Below are 27,136 nucleotides of genomic sequence, written 5' to 3'. Positions count from 1 at the left end.
ATTCCAATGAAGAAATGCAGTCGAAAAAACAGAAGGTTTAGAACCTAGCCAAGAAAATGGTGAAAAGTATTTAGTGAAAAGTTTTCATTATCTTCTTGGCATCTTCCGAAGTTCGATAACATGGTTATAAATTTCCTTAAGGAACTTACCACACTTTGACCAGTACAAAATAAAAAACAAACAAAATATTGAATTTTAAAAATCCATTTGTATTTATTACTTTCTTCTAATTTGTTTTTACGAATTTTCAACACACAAAATGCAATAGACTAATATAATTCTATATGTATCAAATATAAATATAAAAAGTATATGCTTATGTATATACGATTATATTATTAATTATATAGTTATATAATAAGAATTTATAATAAAAAAACAAGCTTTAACTATTTGTTTAATTTCTTTTAGTTTTTTAATTCTTCTTTAGAACGTGGTTCCGTTTTCACAAGATCTAGCTACTGTAAGGTCAATATATTACGTTCCTTGTTAAGGTTAGATTAACTTTATACATTCAATACTTTTAAAGCTGTCAAGTCTTTTAGAGATGAAATTTATTTACTTTTCGGCAACAAAACCCCGCCTCTATACTTGTTTCGGATCGACAACCTCAAATTGTAGGTCGAATTGTTGATCGAATCCTATCAAGCAATCCGACATTAAATAGAGTGTTAACAACAAACGTCCACGGCGCGGGGGACATTGGAAGGTTATGCGATTGGAGGATTTTAGACCACGCATATTTATGCGTTTCATGGCCAGCAATTCGTCGTTGCCCTGAGAGCCCAGTGTCATAAACCAAGCCTCCTTCTTACCCTTTGGATATTTCGGACAATGTATTGCAGTGTTGAATTGGCGCTTGGCATTCAAACGTTCCATGTCAATGCAAAGAACATAGTCCTACAAAACAGGAAATTCATTATTGAATCCATTTTCTAGTAGTTTCGTCAACTCACCTCATTTGGATGTATTTCGGTCCAGACATTCGATTTGGGATCTGTACTCACGGGTCGCATTGACTCTTCTTGTTCGTAATTACGACCCTGCACATAAATGTTAACAGCAATCTCCGGTAAATCCTGTATAACCCTATAGATCTGCTCGATTTCTGGTTCTTCAAACATATCTCTTAGCGGCCCGGCCAACTTTTCATAATCATTTCGACAAATGTCTTTCAGAACCGGCAGTGTCAGATACTCATAATTATGGGAAATATTGTAGAACAAATGAACATTGGCATTGTTAACATGCGGCAGTGTTAGGAATTCACTTTCATCGAACCATCTGGCCTGTATTACACTTTGCATAATCTGTTGAATTTTTAGAGAAGGTGAAAGCCATCCACGTTCGGCTGTATAATCGACCATGGCCTAGAAGAGAGAGAGTTATGAAATAAATTATATATACGATTTTAGAAAGGTTGTTATCGACAATTTTTCTTCATAGCAAAGCTGTTATCGACAACTTTTCTCCATAGAAAAGTTGGTATCGACAGAGAAAAGCTGTTATCGACAATTTTTCTGCAGAGAAAAGCTACTATCGACAACTTTTCTCTACAAAAAAGTTGTTATCGACAACTTTTTTCCACAAAAAAGTTGCTATCGACAACTTTTCTCGACAAAAAAGTTGCTATCGACAACTTTTTTCCACAAAAAAAGTTGTTATCGACAAATTTCTCCACAAAAAAGTTGTTATTGACAATTTTTCTCCACAAAAAGTTGTTATCGACAACTTTTCTCCACAAAAAGTTATTATCGACAACATTTCTCCACAAAAAAGTTATTATCGACAATTTTCTCCTCAAAAAGTTGTTATCGACAATTTTCTCCTCAAAAAGTTGTTATCGACAAATATTCTCCAGAGAAAAGCTATTACCGACAACTTTTCTCCAGAGAAAAGTTGTTATCGACGGCTTTTTTCCCCCAAAAAAAGTTGTAAGCGACAACTTTTCTCCTCAAAAAAGTTGATATCGACTACTTTTCTCCAGAGAAAATTTATTATCGACTATTTTTCTCGAAAAAAAGTTGTTATCGACAACTTTCTCCATAGACAACTTTTCTAAAAAAAAACTTTTTTCTAAACAACTTTTTTCCGTAGAAAAGTTGTTATCGACAACTATTCTCCATAGAAAAGTTGTTCTCGACAACTATTGTCGATAACAACTATTCTCCATAGAAAAGTTGTTATCGACAACTATTCTCCATAGAAAAGTTGTTATCGACAACTATTCTCCATAGAAAAGTTGTTATCGACAACTATTCTCCATAGAAAAGTTGTTATCGACAACTATTCTCCATAGAAAAGTTGTTATCGACAACTATTCTCCATAGAAAAGTTGTTATCGACAACTATTCTCCATAGAAAAGTTGTTATCGACAACTATTCTCCATAGAAAAGTTGTTATCGACAACTATTCTCTATAGAAAAGTTGTTATCGACTACTTTTCTCCACAAAAAAGTTGTTATCGACAACTTTTCTCCACAAAAAAGTTGTTATCGACAACTTTTCTACGTAGAAAAAAAGTTGTTATCGATAACTTTTCTCCACAAAAGAAGGTGGTTATCGACAACTTTTCTCCACAAAAAAGTTGCTATCGACAACTTTTCTCGACAAAAAAGTTTTTATCGACAACTTTTCTCCACAAAAAAGTTGTTATCGACAACTATTCTCCATAGAAAAGTTGTTATCGACAACTTTTATCCACATAAAAGTTATTATCGACAACATTTCTCCACAAAAAAGTTATTATCTACAATTTTCTCCTCAAAAAGTTGTTATCGACAAATATTCTCCAGAGAAAAGCTGTTATCAAAATTTTTTCTGCAGAGAAAAGCTATTACCGACAACTTTTCTCCAGAGAAAAGTTGTTATCGACGGCTTTTTTCCCCCAAAAAAAAGTTGATATCGACTACTTTTCTCCAGAGAAAATTTATTATCGACTATTTTTCTCTAAAAAAAGTTGTTATTGACAACTTTCTCCATAGACAACTTTTCTATATAAAAAAGTTGTTATCGACAACTTTTCTCCATAGAAAAGTTGCTATCGACAACTTTTCTCCATAGAAAAGTTGCTATCGACAACTTTTCTCCATAGAAAAGTTGTTATCGACAACTTTTTTCCGTAGAAAAGTTGTTATCGACAACTTTTTTCCGTAGAAAAGTTGTTATCGACAACTTTTTTCCGTAGAAAAGTTGTTATCGACAACTTTTTTCCGTAGAAAAGTTGTTATCGACAACTTTTTTCCGTAGAAAAGTTGTTATCGACACCTTTTTCCGTAGAAAAGTTGTTATCGACAACTTTTTTCCGTAGAAAAGTTGTTATCGACAACTTTTTTCCGTCGAAAAGTTGTTATCGACAACTTTTTTCCGTAGAAAAGTTGTTATCGACAACTATTCTCCTCAAAAAGTTGATATCGACTACTTTTATCCATAGAAAAGTTATTATCGACAACTATTCTCCATAGAAAAGTTGTTATCGACAACCTTTCTTCATAGAAAAGTTGTTATCGACAACTTTTCTATATAGAAAAGTTGTTATCGACAACTATTCTCCATAGAAAAGTTGTTATCGACAACTTTTCTACGTAGAAAAAAAGTTGTTATCGATAACTTTTCTCTACAAAAGAAGGTGGTTATCGACAACTTTTCTCCACAAAAAAGTTGCTATCGACAACTTTTCTCGACAAAAAAGTTTTTATCGACAACTTTTCTCCACAAAAAAGTTGTTATCGACAACTTTTCTCCACAAAAAGTTGTTATCGACAACTTTTATCCACATAAAAGTTATTATCGACAACATTTCTCCACAAAAAAGTTATTATCGACAATTTTCTCCTCAAAAAGTTGTTATCGACAAATATTCTCCAGAGAAAAGCTGTTATCAACATTTTTTCTGCAGAGAAAAGCTATTACCGACAACTTTTCTCCAGAGAAAAGTTGTTATCGACAACTTTTTTCCCCCAAAAAAAAGTTGTAAGCGACAACTTTTCTCCTCAAAAAAGTTGATATCGACTACTTTTCTCCAGAGAAAATTTATTATCGACTATTTTTCTCTAAAAAAAAGTTGTTATCGACAACTTTCTCCATAGACAACTTTTCTACATAAAAAAGTTGTTATCGACAACTTTTCTCCATAGAAAAGTTGCTATCGACAACTTTTCTCGACATTTTTTCTGCAGAGAAAAGCTATTACCGACAACTTTTCTCCAGAGAAAAGTTGTTATCGACGGCTTTTTCCCCCAAAAAAAAGTTGTAAGCGACAACTTTTCTCCTCAAAAAAGTTGATATCGACTACTTTTCTCCAGAGAAAATTTATTATCGACTATTTTTCTCTAAAAAAAAGTTGTTATTGACAACTTTCTCCATAGACAACTTTTCTACATAAAAAAGTTGCTATCGACAACTTTTCTCCATAGAAAAGTTGCTATCGACAACTTTTCTCCATAGAAAAGTTGTTATCGACAACTTTTTTCCGTAGAAAAGTTGTTATCGACAACTTTTTTCCGTAGAAAAGTTGTTATCGACAACTATTCTCCTCAAAAAAGTTGATATCGACTACTTTTATCCATAGAAAAGTTGTTATCGACAACTATTCTCCATAGAAAAGTTGTTATCGACAACCTTTCTTCATAGAAAAGTTGTTATCGACAACTTTTCTATATAGAAAAGTTGTTATCGACAACTATTCTCCATAGAAAAGTTGTTATCGACAACTTTTCTCCATAGAAAAGTTGCTATCGACAACTTTTCTCCATAGAAAAGTTGCTATCGACAACTTTTCTCCATAGAAAAGTTGATATCGACAACTTTTCTCCATAGAAAAGTTGATATCGACAACTTTTCTCCATAGAAAAGTTGTTATCGACAACTTTTTTCCGTAGAAAAGTTGTTATCGACAACTTTTTTCCGTAGAAAAGTTGTTATCGACAACTTTTTTCCGTAGAAAAGTTGTTATCGACAACTTTTTTCCGTAGAAAAGTTGTTATCGACAACTTTTTTCCGTAGAAAAGTTGTTATCGACAACTTTTTTCCGTAGAAAAGTTGTTATCGACACCTTTTTCCGTAGAAAAGTTGTTATCGACACCTTTTTCCGTAGAAAAGTTGTTATCGACAACTTTTTTCCGTAGAAAAGTTGTTATCGACAACTTTTTTCCGTAGAAAAGTTGTTATCGACAACTTTTTTCCGTAGAAAAGTTGTTATCGACAACTTTTTTCCGTAGAAAAGTTGTTATCGACAACTATTCTCCTCAAAAAAGTTGATATCGACTACTTTTATCTATAGAAAAGTTGTTATCGACAACTATTCTCCATAGAAAAGTTGTTATCGACAACCTTTCTTCATAGAAAAGTTGTTATCGACAACTTTTCTATATAGAAAAGTTGTTATCGACAACTTTTCTATATAGAAAAGTTGTTATCGACAACTTTTTTCCGTAGAAAAGTTGTTATCGACAACTTTTCTCCACAAAAAAGTTGTTATCGACAACTTTTCTCCACAAAAGAGTTGTTATCGACAACTTTTCTCCACAAAAGAGTTGTTATCGACAACTTTTCTCCACAAAAGAGTTGTTTTCGACAACTTTTCTCCATAGAAAAGTTATTATCGACAACTTTTCTCCATAGAAAAGTTGTTATCGACAACTTTTCTATATAGAAAAGTTGTTATCGACAACTATTCTCCATAGAAAAGTTATTATCGACAACTATTCTCCATAGAAAAGTTGTTATCGACAACTATTCTCCATAGAAAAGTTGTTATCGACAACTATTCTCCATAGAAAAGTTGTTATCGACAACTATTCTCCATAGAAAAGTTGTTATCGACAACTATTCTCCATAGAAAAGTTGTTATCGACATATTTTCTCCTAAGAAAAGTTGTTATCGACAACTTTCTCCATAGAAAAGTTGTTTTCGACAACTTTCTCCATAGAAAAGTTGTTTTCGACAACTTTTCTCCATAAAAATGTTGTTATCGACAATATTTCTTAATATTTCTATTACAAAGTTCTTATCGACAGATTTTCTCCACAGCAAAGTTTTTATCGCCTACTTTTTTTAATACATACCTGCATAACACGCGTTGCATTATCTAAAGCCGACTTGGTATCTGTTAAATAATCGGAATTAGGCAGTGACAATCGTGAGAAATGAGCTTGAAGTAACAGGAACGTTTTGGTGTAGGGAGAATCCCATGTGGGCGAACGTGGACGATAGCGAACAACATCGGCCATTTCTCTGTAGAGGAGAAAATAAAATACAATTAACATTTTGAGATAATTTTCATTTGATATACAGATATGTGTGTATGTGGGTGTGGGTGTGCATATTATATTTTTCCCAACTTACTCATTGTATTTATCTTCATTATGACGTACAGGCTGTTGATCAAATTCATAGGAATCAGCTATGGCAAGCAAAATATCCGATGTCGACATTTGCGGTTCCAAATCATCTAGGAAATGTTTCATTGTGCGATACGACAAATAGTAAAATGAAGCAATGCGTCCCAAAAATGTTGGCAGCAACAAATGTTCGTTTTGCATTACACAGGCGGCTGCCTCCAATTCATAAATGACCTTTTCCACCAACGAAGATAGGAAGGTGTTGACTTGACTGGGTTCCAGACCTTCTAAATTGTAGTATGTGGGATTTCGTAACAATCTTCTGAAGAAGAAAGTCCATGTCAAATAATCCAAGGCAGCCTGTTTCGTTTGTACGGTGCCTGCAACAATTTCTGCATTAATGTGCTCCGGCAATACCTCGAGCAGACTTGACTCCACTGGGAATGGATCGTAGAGGAACTTTTTGTAAAAGTTTTTCTTGACATCGTGAACCAATACCACGGCCACGCCTTCATTATCGAACTGAGGCCGACCGGCACGACCCATCATTTGTAGGACATCTGTTATGGGCATATCAACGTATTTCTTTACCTTGCCATCAAAGTATTCCGTGCCCTTGATGACAACCAAGTGAGCTGGCAAATTAACACCCCAGGCCAGTGTTGCTGTGGCAATGAGAACCTGGATTTTACGATTGAGAAACAGCTCCTCAACCGTCTTGCGATCTTGTTCCTGCAAACCGGCATGATGCAAACCAATGCCAAAGGCCAAACAGAATTTCAAATTCGAGTCCTTAATGTCCTGTAGAATTTGTTGCATTTCATACTCTTCCATGTTGAGGAATTGCTTGGGATTTTCATCACCCGCCACAAATGTGATTAAATCTAAGGCAGTCAGACGTGTTTGTCGTCGAGACGAGACAAAAACAATGGCCGGATCGGTTGGCGAGTAGGAACGTATTGCCTGGAATGTGGGACGATTCATGGTGGCCATACGTGGACAATAGTGTTTTCCTGTAAGGATAAAAGGCGATTTGTTAATACTGTATTCAAAAACAATTTAGAAACATTAGAAACGGGGAAATTTAATAATTTATATGTCATCAAAATTGGCGCTGATAAATTATTTGCTCCAAGGACGTGGCGATAATCGAGTTTAGACATCTAAAAGTAAAATAGTATCAGTCTGTTGTGCCGACAGATGTATACCCCCAGCCTTTAGTTATGATTATTCTAACTGTTGACCCTTTATGGGAGAGGTTGCGAAGCGTTTGGACAATATTGACCAATTCGTATCTGACCTAAGACTGGTATAAATGTTACAACGTTCCAGATTTGGACTACTTCCTATACTTTATATGAGATATCTGCACATTTTTGGAATATGTGTATATATGTATGGACGGAAGTATTCAATTTTCCTACTTCATCTGATACAGATAAATTCCGATTTAAGAGAAATATTTAGATATAGCAAATTATAAAAAATTGCTGACTTGTTTCGCAAGTTATGACGGATATAAGTATTGGGAATTGTGACCCTTTGTGGGTGAGGTACCAGAAGGGGTTGGCAGATGTATATCATCCTCACAACTTGATCTTGTGTTAGCAACAAGGTTTGTATGTGGGAAATTTGAGGAGATGGACAGATGGATTTGGATGCTTATTTCGCTTTCCTTGAGCGTTTTGTTTTCAAAATCTAGAACCCTTTGTGGGGGAGGTACCAGAAGGAATGGTTCGATCTCTACCATCTTCATGACAGATCTTGTGTTGATGGAAATATTGAGATGTATGAAGTCTGAATGAATCGGACGTTATTTTCGCGTTTTATGGGCTTCATGGATAATCAAAATGTTTGACCCTTTGTGGGGGACATACCAGAAGGAGCCGACCGATATATTCCATCTTCACACCAGACTATGGGTTAATAAAAACATGGTGATGTGTTTAACTTGAACTTATTTCGGATTTTATGATCGTTTTTGTTATTCAAAACTTTGAACCTTTGTGGGGGAGGTACCAGAAGGAATGACCCGATCTCTACCATTTTTACAACAAATCCTGTGTTGATAGAAATATTGAGATGTCCCAAGTCTGAATGGAATCGGATGCTAATTTCGTGTTTTACGAGCTTTATGAATATTCAAAATTTTGACCCTTTGTGGGGGAGGTACCAGAAGGAGTGGTCCGATATATTCCATCTTCACACCAGACTTTGGGTTAATAAAAACATTGTGATGTGTGTAATTTGAAGAGCATCGGATGCTTATTTCGGATTTTATGATCGTTTTCGTTATTCAAAACTTTGAACCTTTGTGGGGGAGGTACCAGAAGGAGTGGACCGATATTGTCCATCTTTACACCAGACTTTAGGTTAATAAAAATATTGTAATGTGTGTAATTTGAAAACAATCGGAAGCTTTCATCACATTTTGTAAGAGTTATATTTATTCAAAATGTTTACCCTTTGTGGCGGAGGTACTTGATGGAGCGGACCAATATTGTCCATTTTCGCACCTGGCCTAGAACTGATACAAATATTAGGATTTGCAAAGTTAGAGCAAAATCGGATTAACCTTTCTCTGTATGTGCAGGAAAAATATTATTTTTGGAATTTTCGCCCTTTTGTGGGGAAGATACCAGAAGGAGTGGACCGATATTGACCATCTCCGAACTCGATCTAAGTTTGGTAATAATATTACGATGTACCAAATCGGATACTCCCTTCGCGAGTTATCGTGCGCACCAGTCAACGAGACTGCAGACGAATTGGCTAGGATCCAAATCGACTATCATTAAAGTTTAGAACTCCTACAGGTAATTCATGACCACTACTCGGAGAGAATTCAACAAAAAATGGCTGGACGAAAAGGGATGCAACATCTCCAAAAGACTCTGGCCCACACTCTCGGAGAAGAGAACAAAGTCGTTACTGTCATTGTCTAAGCCTGACTAAATACTTGTGGTGGCTATCATCACAGGTCACTGCAAGGTGAGGGCAATGACATCGGGATGGGACAGCGATGACATTGATTACTGTACAATATGTCAGGACGACGAAGAAATTGAGACGATCGAACATCTGCTCTGCCACAATCCAGCACTCATTAACGTGAAACACAGGTTGGAACAAGTGCCACATGATTTGTCTGCGTTCTCTAACACTGACCCTACAATAATTCTTCAATTAGCCAGAAGATTTAAGTGGCTAAAGACGACACGGCAAGATCTCTAGCCGTGGATAATTCTCATAATTATATATTAAACCACTAACACCATACTTTTTATACCCTCCATCATAGTATGGAGGTTATATTAAGTTTGTTACTCCGTTTGTAACACCTTGAAATATACATTATAGACCCCACAAAGTGTATATATTCTTGATCAGCATAAAATTCTATGTCGATTTAGCAGTGTCCGTTCGTCTGTCCGTCTGTGGAAATCACTCTAGCTTCCGAACGAATTGAAGTAGATTTATAAAATTTCACCCAAATGTATATTATGTCTACAGGACTTTCGGTATTGAAAATGGGTCATGTAGGTCCACGTTTTGGCATAGCCCCCATATAACGGTACCTCCCGATATTCGGTATTTTGTTGATTTTAACGACATTATTCACATTATGGTATTTGAAGTTCGTAATGGATGCTACAGCCTAAGACAGAAAATTGTCTGTGCCGGCCTTCTTATAGCCCCCATATAACGGTACCTCCCGATATTCGGTATTTTAATGATTTTAGCGACATTATTCACCGGAATTGTTTTAAATTTTGGTATTTGAAGTTCGCAATGGATACTACAGCCTAAAACAGAAAATTGTCTGTGCAGGTCCACGTCTTCGTATAGCCCACATATAATGGTCCTGATGTTTGGTATTTTGATGATTCAAGCTACAGCTTACAGCTTTTTTGTTGTCACTATTCTTTCTTTCTTCCAATTTCTTATTAGGATGAACACAATGGACCAGCAGGTCTCCGAGTGGAGCGGTTACCTGGCAAGACGGCCACTAAGCAAATTTGGTTTCTATTCTGAGAGTCAGGGAACGTTGTAGAAGAAATATGGCGGACACGCAGGTTGACACTCTAGGATCGTTCATTTGCATATTACATGTGGCTGGTTTACGAATCTTCCACCTCGAACTTTCAAAACAGCATACTCCTCCCCTGGAATATACTATTTTTAATGGCTTTTTTTCTCGTTTCAATTTCAAAACTTAATCTAGCCAAAATTCTTTTGAAGCACAAAAAAACAAAAAAATAATAAAATCCCCGTAGGAAAACCACAATTTCACGCTGATAACATGTTTCCAAATTCTACGTTAAAGTGTGAACGAAGCTCCGAAAACAAAAACTGTGTACAATATTAATCCATAAACATGAGAAACCAAACAATTTAAGCTCAACACAAAATAAACCACACATGAGATTGATGTTATATTCAAAATTCAATATTCAGTGGCAGTGATTAATTTAAATCCACTTGAATCTTCATGGCATTCTCTGAACATGTCTGGCGAGAGCATTTATTTCGATACAAGTGGATCTAAGGGTTAAAATATCAACATAATTGTATGTCTTAAGAATGGATAATATTTCAGTAATTGCCATTAGTTCCATCTAAACGTGCAAACTGGCCGGACGTTAACTAACTTCGAAAATAAAAGAAAATGTTAGCTAAAATATTTCTACTTCAAGTGATTTTTATCATAAATTGCATTTTGCCAAACCGTGCTTTAGGTTCTTCTGGGAGTGTGAGTTAGAAATGTATATCTGCGAACTGTATATGAAATATATGTGTATTCCGTTTTTTTTTACTAAATTAGGTTTGTTTCAATTTAGAGGACACCGAAATCGTAAAGCAACTTGTCAATGATGTCAGTGAAATAAAGGACACAATGGATAATCTAAATGTGAGGTAAATTGAGAGATTTTTATACCCTTAGCCATATGGCTAGAGAGAGAATACATCATTTGATACGGCCAAAACGTGTCTCATCGATATAGCGGTTTTAGACCCTAGGTGTCTTTGGACCAAATCCGTTTCAGGACATTTGGAGTCGATCTAGCGATGTCTGTCTAGGTGGCTGGTGTGCACGATAACTCTCGAAGAGAGTATCCCATTTGATCCAAACTTGGTACATGGAAATATTATTGTCAAACTTAGATCGAGTCCGGAGATGATCAATATATTTCCACTCCTTCTGGTACCTCCCACACAAAATGTCAACATTTTTAAAGAAAATAATTTACTGTACAGAAAGAGAAATGATAATCCGATTTTGCTCCAACTTTGCAAATCCTAATATTTGCATCAATGCTAGGTCAGGTGCGAAAATGTACAATATCGGTCCACTCCATCAAGTACCTCCCCCACAAAGGGGCAAAATTTTGAATAATTATAACACTTGTCCAAGTGATGTAAGAGTCCGATTGTCTTCAAATTACATACATCACAATATTTTTATTAACCCTAAGTCTGGTGTGAAGATGGAATATGTCGTTCCACTCCTTCTGGCACCTCCCTCACAAAGGGTCAAAATTCTGAGTATTCATGAGGCTAGTAAAACACGAAATAACCATCCGATTACATTCAAACTTGGAACATCTCAATATTTCCATTAACACAAGATCTGTTGTAAAGATGTTAAAGGTCGGATAATTTCTTCTGGTACCTCCCCTACATAGGGTTCAGGTTTTTTCTTTAAATTTCACACGCCCAAATATTTTTGCTAACGCAGGATCTGTGTGAAGATGTTATTCATCTGCCAACCCCTTTTGGTACCTAATCCACAAAGAGTCCCAATTTTCAATACTTTTATCTGTCATAACTTGCGAAACAAATCGCCGATTCTTTACAACTTGCTACATCTAAATATCTCTCTTAACCAGAAATCTGATATGAATGTGTAATTTATCGAATATTGCACATACCAATATTTTAATCTGTATTAGATGAAGTATGAAAATGGAATACTTCTCGATCTCCTCCTTATCTTGACAATGCCTGCAATATTCAGTATTGTCGCCTCCCGTGGGACGAAATGTAAAGCACCCCTAGGTTTAGATTTGTCTATATTAAATAGAATAATGTAATAGGCATTCCTATCCTCCACACTTGCTCCCAGTCTGTTTTTTACCCTATATTATTCTCGCCAGAAAGCCTACAGTACACTAGAGTGGCTTACAACAATTCAGATCTCAATGGGAACAGAGAGGCGGTTCTTCGTTCTGCAGATACTTGCCATGTTGGCCTCATCAAAATCAAATAACTTTTTTTTATTTTTTAAAGAAATATACTCTCAGTCTAAGATCTGAAACGCCATATATATTGTCCTGAGCATAATAAAGGTCTTGAAAATTTCAAAATTTTCTTTAATCTGTAAAAATTATTTTTTGTTTATTTCAGCAAACAAGTGAAGAATAAAGGCAAGTTATTAAAGCCGTTTATAAAGAATTTTTCAAACCGAAGTAACATCTCAAAAATTTCCAGGAAAAAAAACTAAATTCATTTATAAATTATATATATTTTTGATGTATGTGTGTATTTATTTTTTATTTCGTATTTATTTTATTTTTTCATATTATCTTACATACTTATATATTTTTTTGTTTTTATATCAAATTTATTTCCGTGTTTTATACGAATTTAGTGCATTTAGTACTTTTGCTACCCTTACATTCCGAGTTATTATATAACCTTTGGGTTATCGCTCCTACACCCTCATTCCAGATTTTGTTCCCCAAATACCAAATTTAATGTCTATTAGTAAATTTTGTACTTTTTGATACGTTCTTCAAAATCCATCTCATAAAGAGATCCAAATACCGAATTGGACATTTCTCTACCCCTTTTTCATAAATACCAAATTTAGTACTTATGGAACTTTTTAGTGCATATTTCCAAATTCACCTTCAAGTCTCAACCCTACACCCTAGCAGTGATCCCAATATACATATTTTAAATTTCTAGATTCATGACCCAAGCATCAAGTAGAACATATTTCAAAAACCCACCTCCTTATCCAAGCCTAGTTCTCCAACTCTATTCTTACACCAAAGAGTTTACATTGTAGCTCCATTCGTTCACATCATACTAAATGGCATAAAATATAGTCCTTTTTAGTTCGAATTTCAAAACAACAACCTTTAGTGCATACAGTCCGTCTGCGACCTCCATCCTAAATTAACAATGGATTCAAATTTTAGTACCATTTAGTACTTTAAGCACATTTCCCTGATTAAAAGTATCCTATGCCCGTCTCCTGGCTCTTCTAAGCTACCGATAATCCAATCGAAATAAAAGCCAGTACATCAAATTTGGTGAAATCGGTTTAGATATAGCTATAGCTCCCATATATATCTTTACCTAATATCAGGTTTATTGTGCCCCAAATGGCTAATATCAGCCCAAATGAACTGAATTTTGGCACTTATTACTGAATTTATCTTAGAAGCCAGTACTTCAAATTTATTGGGAATCGGTGCAGATATAGCTATAACTCCCATATATATGTTTTATCCGATTTGGGGTATAAAGTCCCTCACAAGCGTAATATGCATTCGACAAAAATGATATTTGGTACCAGATATCAGATACAACTCTGAAAAAAATTTTGGGAACTACGACAGAATTCATCCTAGAAGCCAGTACTTCAAATTTGGTGTAGATCAGTTCAGACATAGCTGTAGCTCCCATATATATGTTTTATCCGATTTGGGGTTTTAAGTCCCTCCACAACAATGATATTTGATACCTGAATTTAGATACAGCTCGAAACGGCGTCTGCCAAATTTTATCAAGATCGGTTCATATTTTATATACCTTCGATATACATCTTTCGATTTTGCGGTTATTGTTCACCATATATTCCATTTGTATTTAGTTGATTTTTCTCAATCTATTTTATTTACTTTTATATTTTTTATTGATTTATGTATTTTTTTATTTATTTTGTTCAATTCATTTATAATTTATTAATTCATTTAATTTTTATTTATTAAATTAATCAATTTAACCATTCATATATATTTTATTTATTGTAATCTTCTAGACTCACCCATTTTTGATATACGCGTTGATGCCCTACCATATAAATGGTAAGTCTAATTTAGAAAACCTTATTTTTTTTACAAAATTTAATTCCTTACATTTTCTCCAAACACGCGCTAAAAAAAGTCAATCCCACGGCCCCTTTGCCAGTTGTGCCGAGGTAACAGCCTGCACCGGAAGCAGTGGCTACTATTACATACGTCTACCACAATTTAGCAATGAAAGTTTTCTCGTTGAATGCGATGCACACCATGATGGTGGCGATTGGACAGTGATACAAAGGCGACATGATGGCTCTATAGATTTCTATCGCACATGGTCTGAATATAAAGACGGGTTCGGTGATATCGATGGAGAATTTTTCATTGGCTTGGATAAATTGCATGCGCTAACCAACTACCAGGGACCTCAAGAGCTATTGATTCTGATGACAAATGGTACAAATGAGGCCGAAGGTTTTGCCAAATATGATGCCTTTCGAATTGGCAATGAATTGGAAAAGTATGTACTCAAAAGGACGGGACGTTATACGGGTACGGCTGGAGATTCGCTAAAAGGTCACATTGGTTTGAAATTTACAACTAAAGATCAGGATAATGATAATTATGGTACGAATTGTGCCCAAGCCTTTATGGGTGGCTGGTGGTATGGTGCATGTCATGTGAGGTAAGTTGGGGTTGAGTTTTCTTTGTTGAAATTTGAAAAAAAATAAATATTTTTTTTGTTTTTTCTTTTTTGTCAGCAATCTCAATGGTCACTATGGAGATGCCCAACATGGCCGTGGTGTCAATTGGTATTCATTTTCTGGACATTACAATTCCTTGACATATTCGAAAATGATGTTACGCCGTCGAAGGAACTCTTAGGATATATACAATAAAATAATGTAATTCCAAATTATAGTTTTATTATTACTCGGAAGTCTCCGGAGCAGAGTTTAAATGTTGAAAAATCGTTCATCCGTATACTAGACAACAACAAAAATGTATGCTCCATGTATATAATTCATACAGCAATGAATCTCTCCCCTTCTCTATGTCAAAATCCATAGGAAGGTTAGAATACCCTTCAGAAAAAATAAATGATTGAATATTGCTATTGTCATCGTCTTCGACAACAGCATAAAATTCTAAATCGAAATCATGTTTGGGCCATAATAGTAGGCCTTTGGAAATATTAGGCCACAAAATCAATTTTGAAATCCGACCTTTGAAAATATTGATTTAACAAGTAAACTAGTATCAGTCGGTTTTGCCGACAGATGTATATCCCCAGCCTTGAGTTATGATCATTCCAACTGTTGACCCTTTCTGGGGGAGGTTTCAAAGCACCTTTGTAGGTGAGGTACCAGAAGGGATTGGCAGACATATATCATGTTCATAACAGATCTTGCGTTAGCAAAAATATTTGGATGGGTAAAATTTGAGAAGAGTTGGATGCTTATTTCGCTTTGTTTGAGCGCTTTGTTTTTCAAAAGTTTTGAACCCTATGTGGGGAAGGTGCCGGAAGAAATGATCCGATCTCTACCATCTTTATAACAGATCTTGTGTTTATAGAAATATTGAAATGTGCTAATTCTGAATGGAATCGGATGTTATTTTCGTGTTTTATGAGCTTCATGGATATTCAAAATTTTGACCCTTTGTGGGGGAGGTACCAGAAGGAGTGGACAGATATATACCATTTTCACACCAGACCTTGGGTCAATAAAAACATTGTGATGTGTGTAATTCGAAGAGAACCGGATGCTTATTTCGGATTTTATGATAGTTTTGGTTATTCACAATTTTGACTCTTTGTGGAGGAGGTACCGGAAGGAATGGTCCGATCACTAACATCTTTATAAAAAAAACCTTATGTTGATGGAAATATTGAGATGTGCCAAGTCTGAATCGAATCGGATGTTAATTTCGTATTTTGTGAGCTTCATGGATATTCAAATTTTTGACCCTTTGTGGGGGAGGTAACAGAAGGAGTGAACCGATATATTCCACCATCACACCAGACCTTGATTTTATGAAAATATTGTGATGTGTGTAATTTGAAGACAATCGGACACTTACATCACATTTTATAAGAGTTATAATTATTCAAAATTTCAACCCTTTGTGGGAGAGGTTCTTGATGGAGCGTTTTCGCGCCTGACCTAGCACTGATGCAAATATTAGTAGTTGCAAAGTTGGGGCAAAATCGGATTATCCTTTCCCTGTCTGTGCAGGAAAATATTATTTTTGAAATTTTCGGCCTTTTGTGGGGGAGCTACCAGATGGAGTGGACCGATGTTGTCCATCTCCGAACTCGATCTAAGTTTGATAATAATATTACGATGTACCATGTTTGGACCAAATCAAATACTCCCTTCGAGAGCTATCGTGCGCACCACCCAGTCAGACAGGCAGACGGGCGGACGGACGGACATCGCTAGGTCTACTCCAAATGTCCTGAAAGGGATTTGGTCTAAAGAAACCTAGGGTGTAAAACCGTTATTTCGATGAGGCACGTTTTGGCCGTTTCAAATGATATCTACCCTCTCTAGCCATATGGCAGAGGGTATAAAAAGCCATGATTTTAGCAATGATTGACCTCGAAAAAAAAATGTAAAATTCAATCTGAAAATTCCTGCTTGTTGTAGACCTACGAAAATCCAATCCACAAGCGTGGACAGTCTTTAATAATTAATCTCCAAATCCAAGCTTATATCAAGGCTAGTCCTCAAAAATGAATCCTCCTCCACCAAATCTACGATTTTAGCCATGATTTTTTAACTTAGCTTCCAAAATATTCTTAAGAACGAAATCCACAATTTAAGCTTACCTGAAAATCCATTAATGTGCACCTGCAAAGGAACCGGGCGCACAGATGGTTTAAAATTATACAGGCCCATTTGTTTGATGCCCAACCAATTGGCCAAATCCTGAGCATTTGCCAATGCCGTTGACAGGCCCACAATACGTATATTACGTCCCGTATGCGATGTAATGAAATTTGTACGTGAGACAATAACTTCAATGACCGGACCACGATCTTCACCCAACAAATGAATTTCATCGATAACAATTAGCACAACATCCTGAACATATTCTCTTGTCTGCCACGAACGACTGATACCATCCCATTTTTCTGGGGTTGTAACAATAACCTGAGATTCCCGGATAGCCTGTATATCGGGCGTTGTATCACCGGTAAGTTCGACCACTTTTTTCCGCAGAGGACCAGCCTCGAAACGTTTCTTCCAATCACTGATGCGTTCCTTGACTAAAGCTTTTAGGGGAGCTATGTACACAACCTTCGCCTTGGGTGACATATTAAAGGCACGAAACATGGCAATTTCGGCAACAATGGTTTTACCCGAACCCGTCGGTGCACCCAACAACACATTATTGTTGGTGTGATACAGACAATGGAATATTTGTGTTTGTATTGGATTGAAATGGGAGAAGTTGTAGAGGGATTCATACAAAGGATTTTGTAAACAACTAACTGGCAGTGGATTTAATGGCAAGAGCTCTGTCAATGGTGGATGATGTTCGGGCAGAACAAGATGTTTGAATGTCATTGCTGTCCAGGCATTACTGCCCAGCCATGTGTCGCTGGCAACACGTATATAATATTGTGGCGGCAGTGGCTCCTTCAATGGTATAGTCATGACCAGCTGTTGAGGTTTACCGCCGTAAACAAATTTGCGAGTTGCCTGGAATGAAAGAAAGATTGGAGAATTTTAAAAAGATTTTTTTTAAGAATAAGGCTATACTGAGAAAAATATTTTTAATGAACACTAAAATAGATCGCTTTGATATTGAAGAATATTCTTATAGACCTTACTGATCACACTCTGTCGGTCACTGAAAAAAGTTTTTTAAAATGGTCAAGAGTGTGGCTCTGTGGGGCATTAAATTATTTTTATACCCTCAGTCAGTATGTATGGCTAGGAGGGTATATATCATTTGATACGGCCAAAAAGTGCCTCATCGAAATAACGGTATTAGACCCTAGGTCACTTTGGACCAAATCCGTTTCAGAACATTTGGAGTCGATCTAGCGATGCCCGTCCATCTGTCTGGCTCGAACTCTCGAAGGAAGTATTCGTGTTGATCCAAACTTGGCACATTGTAATATTATTGTCAAACTTAGATCGAGTTCGGAGATGGGCAAAATCGGTCCACTCCTTCTAGTACCTCCGCCACAAAATGTCAATATTTTCAAAGAAAATAATTTACTGCACAGAAAGAGAAAGGATAATCCGATTTTGCTCCAACTTTGCACATCCAAATATTTGCATCAGTTCTAGGTCAGGTGCGAAAATGGTACCTCCCTCACAGAGGCAAAATATTGAATATTCATGAAGCTCAACACGAAATTAATATCCGATTCCATACAGAACTGGCACAAATCAATATTTCCATCAACACAATATCTGTTGTAATGATGGCAGGGATCGGACCATTCCTTCTGGTACCTCCCTCACAAAGGGTCAAATTTCTGAATATTCATGAAACTCATAAAACCCGAAATTAACATCCGACTCCATTCAGACTTGGTACATCTTAATATTTCCATCAACACAAGACCTGTTACAAAGGTGGTAGAGATCGGACCGTTCCTTCTGGTACCTCCCCCACAAAGGGTCGAGGTTTGGAATTACCAAAACGATCATAAAATCCGAAATAAGCATCTGGTTCTCTTCAAATTACCAAATCACAATATTTTTATTAACCCAAGGACTGGTGTGAAGATGGAATATATCGGTTCACTCCTTCTGGTACCTCCACCACAAAGGGTCAAAATTTTGAATATTTATGGAGCTCATGAAACCCGAAATTAACATCCGATCCCATTCAGAATTGGCACATATCAATATTTCAATCAACACAAGATCTGTTATAAATATGGTAGAGATCGGATCATTCATTCTAGTACTTCCCCCACAATTGATCGAAGTTTTGAATAACCACAACGATCATAAAATCCGAAATAAGCATCTGATACTCTGCAAATTACACACATCACAATATTTTTATTAACCCTAAGTCTGGTCTGAAGATGTAATACACCGGTCTACTCCTTCTGGTACCTCCCCAACAAAGGGTCTAAATTCTGAATATTCATGAAGCTCATAAAACCAACCAAAAATTGTAGCCACTAAAATCAATTCTTATTAAAATTATCTAATTAATTTAGCTCACCTGAAACAATTCCGAATGATAGATGAAATTCGTTTCCGGATCCTCAATCCACAGCCAAAAACTCTCACTAACTTTGCCATGAACACGATCATTCCAATTGAAATTTGCCCAGATATCGATTTTAATGCGCAACACTGTACGTGTAATGGGCTGCAGTGTTGCCTCAATATCAAGCATTGGCAGTTCCCTTGCGGCACGCAACACCTGTTCGGCATTTCGGGGATTACGTAGGATTTCCTTCAATTCATTCTGCTCCATTTCACGCAGTGTATACAAACTTATGCCACGACTTTCCAATTTGTCAATTGTTTCCGCATTTAAATTACCAAATTGACGCATGGGCGTTTCAAAGTCCCACTGCTGTTTCTCGAACATTTTACAAATTTGAAGCATACGACCCGACAGAATGGCATTATTGTTACGCAGCACAATGGAGAACAAGGCACGACAAATACGTACAATATTCTGTACAATATAAGACATGTCGGAGACCAGAGAAAACGATTTCACATAGCCATGCGAGAGGTAGGTTTGCATTAGAATATTCACTTTGCCGCAGACATTTTCACTGCCACCAAATGCCTTGACTTTGCAGTAGTTGTGACGTAGCTCATCCAGTTCTTCCATTTCATCATCGCGCACCTTAAGCTGTTGGAATTCTTGGGCTTGCGAAATCATGGCAAAGATTTCGGCCTCCGACATGAAGGGTTTCAACAGTTCATTGAATATTTCCACTGTATCGTATTTGATATAGAAATGTGATGCTGTGCGACCCAAATCGGTTACATTGAAATCCATTGTTCTCTGATTGAAACGAATCATTCGGGCTTTGTCCAAACTCATGGCAGCACCCATGATAAGTGCCCGGCGCTTTGTCTCCAACAGGGGATCTTGTAAAACTTCGGCATATTCAATGCCATAGACATGGGGATTGATACGCATGCGCACAAACAGATAAGTATAACTTAGCCATTCGACAGCTTCCTCAACATTCGAGATGGTGCCAAGGGTTATTTCGGCGTTTAGATTGTCGGCCAAAAATTGTACAAAATTCGATTCAATGGGGAATTGATTGGTCAACAGGGATAGATAGTGGTTCAATTTGTCATAGGTGGTAATGATGGTACCCAAGCCGCTCTTGTCAAACTGTGGACGACCAGCACGACCAAATATTTGCAATACATCCAATATACCCAAATCCACAAATGAGCCGTGTTTAGAATCATAGATATCGGTACCTAAGCAATCAAATAAATAGAGGTATGAATATTTAAAATTAAAATATTTTCTTAGCCTTACCCTTAATGATGACAGCATGAGCCGGCAAATTAACACCCCAGGCCAAGGTGGCAGTACAAACCAACACCTTGATATGACCTTCTCCAAAATATTTCTCAACCAATTGACGATCTGTCCTCAACATACCGGCATGATGCATTGCAAACCCGGCTGCAAACAATTCCACCAATTGCTTATTTCTCGATTTTTGTATTGCTCTTTGGGCCAAACCATAATTGTTGCTCGTTGTATCCGGCAAAAATACAGCACTGGTTTTATTTTGCTGCGCCAATTCTCTTAAAGTTGTCGCTGTGCGTACCGTGGCATTACGTGCATGCACAAAGACCATAACCTGATGACCCTGTTGTACTTGTTCCAAACATTTTTGATAACATATTTGATCCATATCGGCCAATTGCTGTAATGGTTTCACCGCCTTCACACCAATAAATGCCGTATCCAAAGGCACTGGACGAAAACGACCGTCGAAATAGAAGAGACCCTTCATCGGATTGACACGTAGGAAATTGGAGACATCGATATAATTGGGTAAGGTGGCAGAGAGACCGACAATACGTATCATACTTTGTGAGGATTCAACCAAACGTAGTGTACGGGCAACAAGGGCCTCAACAACGGGACCACGTTCGCCATGCAACAAATGTACTTCATCAATAATCAACAGTTTAACAAGGCTAATAAGAGCAACATCCCCGGCACCTGAAATGAAAAGAATTCGAAAAGAATATAAAAATAATGGCATGTGTGAAATTTGTAGAGAACCATAATGCTTATTGCGGATTTTATGATCGTTTTGGTAATTCAAAAATGTTGACCCTTTGTGGGGGAGGTACCAGAGGGATTGGACCGATATATCCCATCTTCACACTAGACTTGGGGTTAATAAACATATTGTGATGTGTGTATTTTAAAGAGATTCGGATGCTTATTTCGGATTTTATGATCGTTTCTGTTATTCAAAAATGTTGACCCTTTGTGGGGGGAGGTACGAGAGGAAATGATCCGATCTCTACCATCTTTACAACAGATCTCGCGTCGATGGAAATATTGAGGTGTACCAAGTCTGAATGACATCGGATGTTAATTTCGCGTTTTATGGGCTTCATGGATACTCAAAATTTTGAACTTTTGTGGGGGAGGTACCAGAGGGAGTGGACCGATATATCCCATCTTCACACTAGACTTGGGGTTAATAAACATATTGTGATGTGTGTAATTTAAAGAGATTCGGATGCTTATTTCGGATTTTATGATCGTTTCTGTTATTCAAAAATGTTGACACTTTGTGGGGGGAGGTACCAGAAGATATGGTCCGATCTCTACCATCTTTATAAGAGATCTTGTGTTGATGGAAATATGGAGATGTACCAAGTCTGAACGACATCGGATGTTAATTTCGCGTTTTATGGGCTTGATGAATACTCAAAATTTTGACCCTTTGTGGGGGAGGTATCAGAGGGAGTTGACCGATATATCCCATCTTCACACCAGACTTGGGGTTAATAAAAATATTGTGATGTGTGTAATTTGAAGAGATTCGGACGCTTATTTCTGATTTTATGACCGCTTCTGTTATTCAAAACTTTGAACCTTTGTGGGGGTGGTACCAGAAGATATGGTCCGATCTCTACAATCTTTATAAGAGATCTTGTGTTGATGGAAATATGGAGATGTGCCAAGTCTGAACGACATCGGATGTTAATTTCGCGTTTTATGGGCTTGATGAATATTCAAAATTTTGACCCTTTGTGGGGGAGGTACCAGAGGGAGTGGACCGATTTATCCCATCTTCACAGAACTTGGGTTAATAAAAATATTGTGATGTGTGTAATTTGAAGAGATTCGGATGCTTATTTCGGATTTTATGAATGTTTTGGTTATTCAAAAACTTTGACCCTTTGTGGGGGAGGTACCAGAAGAAATAGCCCGATCTCTACCATCTTTATAACATATCTTGTGTTGATGGAAATATAGAGATGCACCAAATCTGAATTGAATTGGATGTTAGCTTCGTGTTTTATGAGCTTCATAAATATTTAAAATTTTGACCCTTTATGGGGGAGGTACCAAAAGGAGTGAACCGATATATCCCATTTTCACACCAGATCTTGGGTTAATAAAAATATTGCGATATTTGTAATTTGCAGATAATCGGACTCTCACATCACATTTTATAAAAGTTATAATTATTCAAAATTTTGACCTTTTGTGGGGGAGGTACCAGAAAGAGTGCACTGATATGGTCCATTATCTCACCTGACCTAGCACTGATGCAAATATTTGGATTTGCAAAGTTGGATCAAAATCGGATTATTCTTTCTCTCTTTGTGCAGTAGAATATTTTCTTAGAAAATTGCAACCTTTTGTGAGGGTGGTACCAGAAGGAATGGACCGATCTCGACCATCTTTATAACATATCTTGTGTTTATGGAAATATTAATATGTGCCAATTCTGAATGGAATCGGATGTTAATTTCGCGTCTTATGAGCTTCATAGATATTCAAAATGTTGACCCTTTGTGCCAGAAGGAGTGGACCGATTTTGCCCATCTCCGGACTCGATCTAAGTTTAACAATGATATTACGATGTCCCAAGTTTGGATCAAATCGAATACATCCTTCGAGAGGTATCGTGCGCACTAGCCAGCCAGACAGACGGACGGACAGGCGGACGGACGGACATCGCTAGATCGACTCCAAATATTCTGAAACGGATATGGTGCAAAGAGATTTAGGGTCTAGAACCGTTATTTCGATGAGGCACGTTTTGGCCGAATCAAATGATATATACCCTCCCTCTCTAGCCATATGACTGAGGGTATAAAAATGCGCAATGAAAGCTCAAAGAATGATAACTTCCTCTCTGACCATATATTTACCCCACCAAAATAAAAAAAAAAAACTTTAACTCACCTTTCCTTGTCACAACATCCCATTTCTCTGGCGTGGTAACCAAAATCTGTGTTTGCTGCATTTCCGTTTTGGTCAATTGCATATCACCCGTCAACTCTCTGACCACAATGTTCAATTCTTTCAGACGTTTGGAAAAATTATCCACCATTTCGGAGGCTAAAGCTTTCATTGGTGCAATATAGACAATTTTAAATTGATCACGATTGATTATACCATTCTCCAAATGTTGACGTATGGTATGCACAATTGTTAGCATGGCGACATTTGTTTTACCCGCACCAGTTGGGGCGCAAACCAACATATTTTCATTGCTGTGATAGGCCACAGGATAGACCACCGATTGTATGCGATTGAGTTGTTTGCAATTGGCAAAAGCCATTTGACCAATCTCATCTAAGTCCGAAATGTTTATACGATTGTTGCCCACACTTAATGGTGGCGGTTCGGTTGCGGGTATTTTAACCTCTTCATATTGTCGATTGTCTGTGCGTTCCGCATTGTCAGGCAACGATATACGATTGCCACCGATAAAGCCGGCATGTTGTTTGGCCTCCAATTGACTATCGAAAACATAGGGATAACGTACTTGCGGTGGCAAGGTCGAACGAAAATCTTTCATATCCTGTGTACTCTTCAAGAGCGGTTGATGTTGGGCCACTTCCAACAAACGTTTTTGTTGTTGTAGGCGTAATTGCATGGGATTAAGAGCTTGCGCCTGATCGTTTTCCTCATTGTCAGAACGACCCAAACTTTGTATTAGACGTTGCATTTTTTTCTCCTCACGACGAGTTTGTTTACTAAGCTCTTTTTCCAGGGCCGACTGCACAACCACTTGTGAGGCAACTGTGGGACGCATTACCGTTCCGTTGGACATCTTGTTGGTGTGTTGTTTTTGCTGCAACTGCTTCGTACGTTTGTTGCGTTTTTCTTCCTGCTCCAACTCCTGCAGTTGCGTAGCAATTTTATTGCGATCCTTCAACACCTGTTGCACCAAGTCAAAATGATCAAAACCCAACAACTCAATGAGGTCATTTTGCAGCTCAATATTCGACTTTTTGGAATTCAATAGCTCGGTGAGGCTTATAATGTAATGTGATTGTTCTTCCTTTTGTGACATTTCCAAAAAGGTTTCCACAACTTTGTGATATTTGGAGTTTGAAGGCTCCATTTGATTCCACTGCATGGAAAAGCCCAGAGATGCCGCATTTTTATTTCCCGTATTAGGTGCTAAATTCATAAGATTACTCAGTTCTTCCAGTGGAAGATTCTGGAATTGCACTTTTATGTGGTCACCCCAAAGCATTTGACCCTTCCTTGCTTTACCCTTGCCCTTGTTCCAATCCTTTAACTCCTCCACCTCGTAATCTTCTAATAGTTCACGTATAGATCTTACTGTTTGGTGTATTATGGCCAGCCTGTTGCCGAATATGGTGCCAAATATGCTACGTATACGCATGGTGGCCGCCACAGTAATGACTTTCTGATCCAACATTAACCAAAAAAGAAACAAGGTGGCATGTTCAACCACCTTGGGCTGTTCGTCATAACCCATGCATTCTTGCACCAAATTCCTTAACTTTTGCAAATGTATTTTCGCCTGATCTTGCCTATCTGGCGGTATTTGCTTCAATACCTCTGCAATGGTTTGTTCTTTTTCACCTTGCCTTGAGAAAAGAAAAATGAAAACTGCTCTTAATATGGGAATCCCCTAAAAAACGCTGGTCAAGTACTTACGTTTTCAAAAACGAATTTCTTTCTTGGCGTTTTGAATCTTCTTCCTCGGTGTCAAGAGCGACTGGTAGTTTAGCTTCCAAATCGGTATTTGCCCGCAGTGCACCACTAAAACGCGGCAGATCCTTTTCTTTCAAGCGTTCAGACATTTCGCAAGTGATGTGGCTGCCTTTCGAATTCCTTTACTCTAATCTAACAGTGGCAGCAGATTTGGCGAATGCCACCGCACCTACTCCTACTAGGTATAACTTGCACAACCCAAGCCGCAAAACTTTGTACTGACATGCAATACACAACTGTTGAATATCCTTTTTTCGCTACGTTCATTCAATTCTACAAGTTTTTGTTTTTCTTTTGGGTTTCCAAACGTTGTGAAACTATTAATCTGCAAACTTCATTTGGGTTGGAACCAGTGTTGTGTAGTTCACCAAAGGCTCTCAATTGAACGATTCACTGAAATGAACTGCTGATCTAGTTCTCGCAAAATTGTTATTTTTTGCTCAGCCAACTAATTACAGCATTGCGGTTTGCAATACGAAACGAAATAGCAAATACAACAAGCAAATAAACGGTGAGACGGACGGACAGCATAGCAACAACACGAACCAAGAGTTTAGGCTGAAATAAACGCAATGGCACAAGCATGGTAGAAGAATATAGGTAGACGCGTCGACACAGCTGCTTGATCAATGAACTATCAAACCAATTTTGGAATTGAAAATGTTGAATGAAAAATTATTTAAATTTGTAAAAATTTTTGAAAAACGCGAATAATAATAGCCTCCGAATGACGTAGTATAAGAAAGTATATAAAAATCTACTTATATTTGAAAAAAAAAAAACATTTAATTTTTTTGGCATATCAATGCTCCCAAGCGTTGATGCATCTACCTGTATTCTTCTGCCATGGACACGAGTCGAGAATAACGTCATGTTCACATAAGAATTAAAATTTCGAACTAATCGTTTCTCTAACAAATTATGTTGAAATTTTTCCAAAAAAAATTGAAGAAAACATGCAAATATGGACAAAATAAGTTTCCTCCTTTTGTGAAATGTTGTTTTTGAAGGCTCTATCAGGCGATAGGGTTTTACATATGTAGTGTCAAATTTTCCCTATGTAGAAGTTGCACACATCGTGTGATACATGGATGACATGTCAGTTGTAAAATACATGAGTAAAATAGATATGTACTTTTTCGATCACTGATGAGGGTTCCATTAGAAGCTTGGCATCACAGCTAGGTATATTAATTTCAATTTATAACGGGAAACGACGGCAGGATTCGAGTGCGTCTCTGGCATTACTTTATGATATGTAACAAAATGTGCCAGGCAAAGACTTCAAGCTGCTTATATATCCTCACCTTTATCGTCTGATATCAGCTGTAGCAAGGTAGTTCTCTCAGAGCTACCAGCTGATTAATTTTTTTTTTCTAAGTGTGCCCGACATTTGCCGATTGTGTGTATGTATTTATTTTTGTGATAAAACAGCCAGTACCAGATTTTATGATGCCCTGCACCCCTTTGCATATTTAGTAGAGCTTCACATAACAAAAAAATAGGCATTTGTGCCTATCCAAATCGGGCTTATATTATCCATTTGGTGCACAAT

At 37.1% G+C, this 27,136-nt stretch overlaps 1 protein-coding gene and 1 long non-coding RNA gene across 2 annotated transcripts; one reads left to right on the top strand and one right to left on the bottom strand.

Moving 5' to 3' along the window:
- Positions 1-188: 188 nt before the first annotated feature.
- LOC101890848 (activating signal cointegrator 1 complex subunit 3) lies at positions 189-25,966 on the bottom strand. The gene is made up of 9 exons (XM_005187914.4): positions 25,525-25,966; positions 23,791-25,454; positions 20,878-21,576; positions 19,579-20,816; positions 17,210-18,086; positions 6,348-7,356; positions 6,068-6,236; positions 957-1,370; positions 189-900 (listed from the first exon to the last, which is right to left on the bottom strand). The coding sequence occupies exons 1-9, from the start codon at positions 25,668-25,670 to the stop codon at positions 586-588; spliced, it is 6,531 nt and encodes a 2,176-aa protein (XP_005187971.1). The 5' UTR covers positions 25,671-25,966; the 3' UTR covers positions 189-585.
- LOC131804097 (uncharacterized) lies at positions 10,926-12,774 on the top strand. The gene is made up of 3 exons (XR_009342895.1): positions 10,926-11,096; positions 11,169-11,260; positions 12,752-12,774. It is a non-coding gene; the product is annotated as an uncharacterized LOC131804097 (long non-coding RNA).
- Positions 25,967-27,136: the final 1,170 nt, after the last annotated feature.

The sequence above is a fragment of the Musca domestica genome, unplaced genomic scaffold, assembly GCF_030504385.1.
Source record: "Musca domestica strain aabys unplaced genomic scaffold, Musca_domestica.polishedcontigs.V.1.1 39, whole genome shotgun sequence".
NCBI classification, from domain to species: domain Eukaryota; kingdom Metazoa; phylum Arthropoda; class Insecta; order Diptera; family Muscidae; genus Musca; species Musca domestica.
Note: the sequence above shows the minus strand (reverse complement) of the source record. Positions and strands in the feature narration are given on the sequence as shown.

Coding starts and splice junctions, on each gene's coding strand:
- LOC101890848 (XM_005187914.4), bottom strand. CDS start 25,670: ATGTCTGAACGCTTGAAAGAAAAGGATCTGCCGCGTTTTAGTGGTGCA. Junction 21,577..23,790: donor GGATGTTGTGACAAGGAAAG/GTGAGTTAAAGT, acceptor TTTTCATTTCAG/GTGCCGGGGATGTTGCTCTT. Junction 1,371..6,067: donor ATGCAACGCGTGTTATGCAG/GTATGTATTAAA, acceptor TCTCTCTTCTAG/GCCATGGTCGATTATACAGC.